This window comes from Natrix helvetica (assembly GCF_964273705.1).
Source record: "Natrix helvetica genome assembly, chromosome: 1".
NCBI classification, from domain to species: Eukaryota; Metazoa; Chordata; class Lepidosauria; order Squamata; family Natricidae; genus Natrix; species Natrix helvetica.
This window is the reverse complement of record NC_138548.1, coordinates 60039219-60045880: the sequence shown is the minus strand read 5'-3', so window position 1 is coordinate 60045880 and position 6662 is coordinate 60039219. Positions and strand designations below refer to the sequence as shown.

The following is a 6662-nucleotide window of genomic DNA, read 5'->3' as shown; positions in this document are numbered from 1 at the left end:
GGAGGCTACAAGGTGTCCTGCATCATACAGTAGTTGTGTGTGAGAGGCTCATTTGCTGAACAACGCTCCTGGGCATGCCCACCCACCATTAATTTTACCATAGTTTAATTAATTAATTAACTTCCCTGGATTCACACCACATGCAGACTTCTAAACTACTCAGATGCTGAGTTCACACAACATATGTTTGGCCAATTGGTAGTTGTCATGCAGTCACCATCAGAAGCTCATAGGGGTCTTGAGAATTAAGCTGTAGAAGCAGTTGGATAACAAAGCTGATGAAGGGGGAAGGCACTCAAGGCTGTGAGAGAAATAATTTTCACAGCAAGGTTAAGTGGAGTTGAATGTGAGTGACAGAACCTACTTCCTTCTCCACAAACAAGGAAAACATTTTACTTCTCATCCAAGAAACTTCAATTCTTCAGTCCAGTTGCCTTTTGGAAAAAGCACCTTTGGGACAAGCATGACCTGAATGATTGAGAATCTCCATAGATATATATTTTGTTAATTTTTCCACAATAGATTACTTTTATTCTCAAAGAATTATATATAAGCTAGGGTTATAATAGTTTGGGAATTCTAATGCAGAGCTCTGAAAATAGACTAATCCGGTTCTTGCAATCTAAAGGGGGTCCAGAATCAATAGCTGGCTGGTCAATTCCAAGATTCAAAACTAATTTCAGGTGAAAAATATTTAATTAGGTAAACATTCATACTTTACGCCATTTATACCATATGAGGAATAGTTTAGTAAGAAATTGCCTTTTAAATAGCTTAAATGTCCATATTTTTTTTCCATTTCTTCAACTTCTTAAAATAAAACAAAAACATTTATATCACAAGAAAGAAGATACTGATTATATAATGAGGGGAAAAACACATTTATTATAGTGATTAAGAGAAATCTGAGGAGCTGTCTCTTCCTGATGGGACAAGCCTACCACTCTTGTGCCAGTGGAAGAGACCTGCTCTGGATCTTGTCTGCTAAGTAGTTGAAGCAGGAAGGGTCAAGGAGAAGAGCCTTTTCTGGCCCCATCCCTGTGGAACATTCTACCATTGGAGGTAAGAACTGCCGCCTCCCTTTTGGCCTTCCAAAAGGGTTTCAAAACCTGACTTTACCAGCTGGCCTGGAGCCCTGGGGTGGGGGAGGTAGGTGTTACTCACTGCTGGAGGTGGCTGCCATGATAAGACGACATCATCCCCATTCAGTCTGGCACTTAGCTTTCTTAGTTCGGTTTTAGTACAGGCAGTCCTCAGCTTATGACCATATTTAAGCCCGAAATTTGTTGTTAATTGAGGCATTTGTTAAGTGAGTTTTGCCCCATTTTATGACCTTTCTTGCCACAGTTGATAAGCGAATCAGTCCAATTGATAAGTTAGAAAACCAGTTAAGTGAATCGGTCTTTCCCATTGACTTTGCTTGTCAAAAGATTGTAGGTGATCACAGGATGTTGGGATTCAGCAATGGTCAGAAGTATGGTCAGAAGTATGAACCAGTTGTCAAGCATCTGAATTTTGATCACATGATCATGGGGTTCAGGGGTAGGTTTCTGCCGGTGTTACTGCCGGTTCGGTGCTATCATTTACCAAATCTCATGGTCATTATTTGAGGCAATGTCCTGCCAACTTCCCACAAGTCAGTGAGGAAGCCAGCAGGAAGTTGCAAGTCCCAAGCAACTCAGAAGCAGATCACCAGCAGATAAGTATTGTGGGCGGAGCGGGCAGGGTGAGAGGGGCTGTGTGAGGGCAGATAACTCTGTAAATGACATATCATCTTAAATATTCCTGTAATATTTGATTCAACCTCTCGGATTCCCCATTGGATGCCAGATGCAAAGAAGTTGACAAATGAATTTTAAAGTTTAATAATTGAAATTGAAATCCAAAACTTGGTGGTAAATAACAATACATAAGTGTTCCAGGGTGGCAAAATTGAGCCTAGAGGTTGCAGCAAGACAGCTGGCTTTCCAGGAACAGATTTTGCCCGGTAGTGTACATCACAAAGTGAAACATAATCTATGACATCTGCCCTCACTCTTGGCCCCCATAAGTTCCTAAGAACCTGATGCTGAATTTTAAAACACTCTCTCATGACCAGTTGTCTTACTGTCATGACTGAGTTATACGTCTTCCCTTAAATTTAGGAGAACCTATAAAGGAACTGTGCAATAGCTGTCCTTCCTAAACCATGAAAGGTAAAGAATTGTCTTGTGGATCTCCTTAGAGGTCATCTATCTGAGCCCTGATGTAAACCCGTTTCCCTGCTCCCAGTTTTTCTGAAGGTCCAACCTCTGGGGAGACTAGAAATTGCTTGATTTGATTATGGCATTTGGTGGAAACCTTGCTTCACTTAATGATCCCCCCATCCCTCTTGTGGTCATTAATCAATCACATGGGACATTAAACAGAACATGAGGTTCCTGGGAGCTCTAGTGCAGGGCCAGATCCACCTGCCTCAAACCTCTCAAGTTCTCCCTCCTTGAAGGTCTCTGCATGCCTTGGGCCTACTTGGACCCAGATCTACCCCCTCACCCTCCTCCCCACTCCCATCACACTCTTACCATCTGCTGTACTTCTCAAGAGCTTGCACTGAGAAAAGAGAGCAGGCTGCTCCACTCCTCAGCATCCCTAGCCACATGGCTCTGTCCCAGAAGCAGGCTAGCTTACTGGGGAGTTTCATAGACATTGTTGGGATCATCCCAAGGACGCCAGAAGCTATGGAGGAGAAGAAGAAGGAGTCCAAAATGCAGAGCAAGGCTGAGCTCCTGGCGGCAGCCATCATGACGCTACCACAAGGAGAAGGAAGAATGAGAGAGAGGGAGAGTGGAGGGCCCTTGGGACGAAATCAATGTGCTTACTGTCATCAACATGGACACTGGAGGAGGAATGCCCCAAAAGGCTAGGGATGGCGGGGGACCTGCAAGAGGATCTGGATGACCCAGACCACCTAGAGACCCTCGTCTCCGCCCCAGCAACTGTGGGCGCGGAGGCAGAAGAGGATTCCGTCCCCCTGCCCCCCTTATGCAGTTGGGACACATAGAAGAGGAGGACTGAAACCGACCGGGTTCCAGCAGCCTCCCTGAACCTATGGTCCGTATTAAAGTTGGAGGCACAGAAATCCCCTTCCTCGTTGACACAGGTGCTACACGCTCCGTGCTTACCAAACCCCTGGGCCCCCTCTCTAATCAATCTATCAACATCCAAGGGGCCACGGGAGGCCCTCAGAAGCGCTCACTTCTACAGCCCCTGCTTTGCAAAACGGGAGGACAGTCCATTCTTCATCAATTTGTGTATTTGCCCGAATGCCCGCTCCCCTTGTTAGGCCGCGACTTACTTTGCAAGCTGTGCGCTCAGATCTTCTTTACTGAAGACGGGGAGATGAATCTCAAATATGGGCGGGTGAATTTGGAAGTGCCCCGGGAAGAGGCCTGGAGAATTATGACCGTCATGCAAGTGCCAGGTGAAAAATGGCGTGAATTTAAGGTCCCTGAACTATGGGCAGAGGACAACCCCCCCGGCTTTGCAGCTCACCACCCACCTATCATAGTGGAAGAGCTCCCTTTCAAAAAACCCGTCAGGATACGTCAAAGACCCTATCCCCGACCCATAGTGGCAGCCATCCAAGAAGTCATTGATCTTTACCTGGACAACCACATTTTGGTTCCCACCGACTCAAAATGGAACACCCCGATCTTGCCTATCCCCAAGGGAGAGGGTCGCTTTAGAATGGCCCAGGACTTACGCCCCGTGAACCAGGTGAGGTTTCAACAGGGGGGGAATGAGGCAGCAGGTAGATAACCCCCTTACCTGAAGGGTATAGGAGCCCCTAGACTCCTTGATAAAAGCATTAATTAAGTCTGCATATTAAAAGGACTTCTGTAGCTTGCATAGGAAGTATTACAAATCTTATTGAAACATAGGTTGCAAAACGCTTCACAGTTGGGCATAGAAAAACAGATGGTGTAAGATAAGGAAGTGGCATTTAGCGTCTTAATAAACTTTGGTATGGAAAGATTGCAAATGCTAACATTTTACTTCTCTTTCTTTGTAATCAACAGTTTTACTTCTGTTTCTGTAATATTCCAAAAAGAACATTTGTAACCTTTGTAACATCTTACTGTAAACGCTGTAATGATAATGATAAATCCAAGATGTAACCTCCCCTCGCACCTCCTTTTCCTTGGAAGAACACGCCTGGGTAACCCCCTGAATTCCGAGGGGGTATAAAAGCTCTGTCCTGGCCTAGCCAGGGCAGTTCAGACTTTGCTGTGTTAATGCTCTGAACTCTGATGCATCATTAAACCTGTTTTCTCTTGCACCTTGTGGTCTCACGTCCCAATTTCTGGCTGACTGAGGTTTCCTGCCCCAGTCTGCCGCAACACTCCAACGTCCCTTCCAACTCTGTTACATTCTATTCTATGTGACTGTGAAGCTCTGCAGCAGCCACAATTTTGAAACTGGATCGTAAGTAGTTTTTGGGGTGGGGTGGAGTGGGGTCTGGCATCTTCCAAGTATTATCTGTACACGGTATAATTAAAGCACTATTTGTGATTCACAATAGTATGAATCACAGCCAGTAATGGCCAAGACAGGAAAGATCTATTTATATTCCAGTAACAAAAAAAGAAAAATGCTAAAAATACTCAAACTACAAAATAGTTGCTCTTATCCTACAGTTTTTGTGATTCAGACTTCAACAATCCATAGAGTGAAACTACTAAATGCACAAAATGAAAAAAAACATAGAAAGTCACACTTCTAAAAACAAGGATTTAGTGGGCCATCAGTTACTTAGTGAAGACATTTTATGATTACCAGGAACCAATAATAGATGAAGTTAAAATTAGAATCCTGTGTCAAAGCACTAAGAACGAAGTAAAGTGTAGATGTTTAAATTAAATAATACAAAATCTAGATTTTCTGGAGAAGATCCTAATGACTGAAGGCAATTATAAAAAATGCTGACAGAAGGCAAGATGGCCAGATACACAAGCATCAACCTTCAAGGACACAATGAAGCAAGGAAGCATGGGTTGGATTATGTGCCATCAAGCCTTTACTGATAGACAATCCTGACAAAATGATGTATGTTATAAAGAATCAGAAGTGAGTGAACAAGAAATGGTGGAAACAGTTATGTTGTCCATCATTAAAATACCCTGCAAATTTTGTCTTCCTGTAAGCTAAACACATTTGAAAATGATACACAATGCTGAGACAAAAGTAAGTAGATCAGTAACTTTAATTCTGACTTGTAAATTAATGAAGATTTTAAAAAAACATTGAACAATATTTGAAGAAAAATATTTACTAAATTGATAAACCTTTAGAAAAATAATTAGGCAGCTGTTTTGAAGCTGCCTGTGAAAAAGCATGACATGTAGTATGCAAGCAGTACAGCTGATGAATGGCAATCATCTGATGGTTAAGGTATCACACCACTTACCTGAACTAACTACCCGTAGGAACAAATCTACCCATAGAAGTTAGTTTCACAAAGGGAGTTGTTCACTAGTACATGTAAAATAATACTTGATTTTTTTTCATTTTTTACCAAAATTGTACAAATGAATATATTTGGTAAGTTACTGTTTTGGTGGAAGAACTCCCAGATAAAAAGAAAAGTATAAACAAAACACAATGAAAATAAAATTAAGGGTTTTTTTTAATTTGCAAAGTAAATATTTTATAAATAAAAAACAAATACACAAATTATTTGTAAGCTAAATAAATATCTTACTTAATAAAGTCAAGTTTAATTTTTCCAAACAGCACTGGCACAGTAATTTAAAATATATAAAATTGTACTCATTCACGTAGTGTCAAAAACTGGTATGCAATGACTTCATATATTTTACTCTTTCTACTGTACGTATTGCATATTATGATTATAGCCAAGGTAAAATTCTTACAAAACTATGCCACAGTCTACAAAAGAAAATATTGTTCTCTAAAACAATATAAGAATAGCTGGTGCTGAAAAAAAAAGCATTTGGACAAAAATGGTCTTTAAAATACCAAAGCTACTATAAATCAGTACTGTATTCAATACATATCAAAATTATTAGACACTGAACAAAACTGTAGAAAGGGGAACCATTCCTACATTTTCCTGAGTGCTTAATAAATTGAGAATATAGTGCAGGCCACACTTCCAAGGTGTGGCAGATGTTATTGCTTTCTATGGCTGCATGATTTAAGTGTTTCATTTTCTATGAAAATATAAAGGCTTCTTCTAATTTAAGTCCTAAGAAGTTCTTCTTAAGATGTAAAAAGAAGTTAGATGCGTGACTTTTTGGCTGCTGGAACAACATGGTTCATGTAACCTGATGCAACTGAAAGTCCAAGTTTTTGAGCCTGAACATGAAAAAATGCCTGAAGTCTTGTTCCAGCTTTTGCTTCACTTGTATTACGAGCATTATATTCAAAGCAGTTTGAAAACATCAGCTCAACATCTTCAATGAATTCCGCTGTAAGGAAAAATATAAATATGCCTTTATAGTCCTAAAAGCAATTATTTTTAAACAAAGAGTTTATCTGTGAAATTGCAGTTGCTTCTATGAGACTAATCCAATATAGTGGTTAAGGACCAGAGACCTGTTTTTTTTTTAAATCTAAATACCATTCTTATGCCAGCAGCTCTCCCACCCCAAGGAACCTCT

At 40.9% G+C, this 6662-nt stretch overlaps 1 protein-coding gene across 2 annotated transcripts in view; it reads right to left on the bottom strand.

Moving 5' to 3' along the window:
* Positions 1-5224: 5224 nt before the first annotated feature.
* BAZ1A (bromodomain adjacent to zinc finger domain 1A) overlaps positions 5225-6662 on the bottom strand; it is a 52288-nt gene continuing 50850 nt past the window's right edge. For both annotated transcript variants that reach the window (XM_081937600.1, XM_081937601.1), the window contains exon 27: positions 5225-6470. In XM_081937600.1, coding sequence (XP_081793726.1) covers positions 6280-6470 — 191 coding nt within the window. In that variant the 3' untranslated portion in view covers positions 5225-6279. The remainder of the gene's footprint in view (positions 6471-6662) is intronic.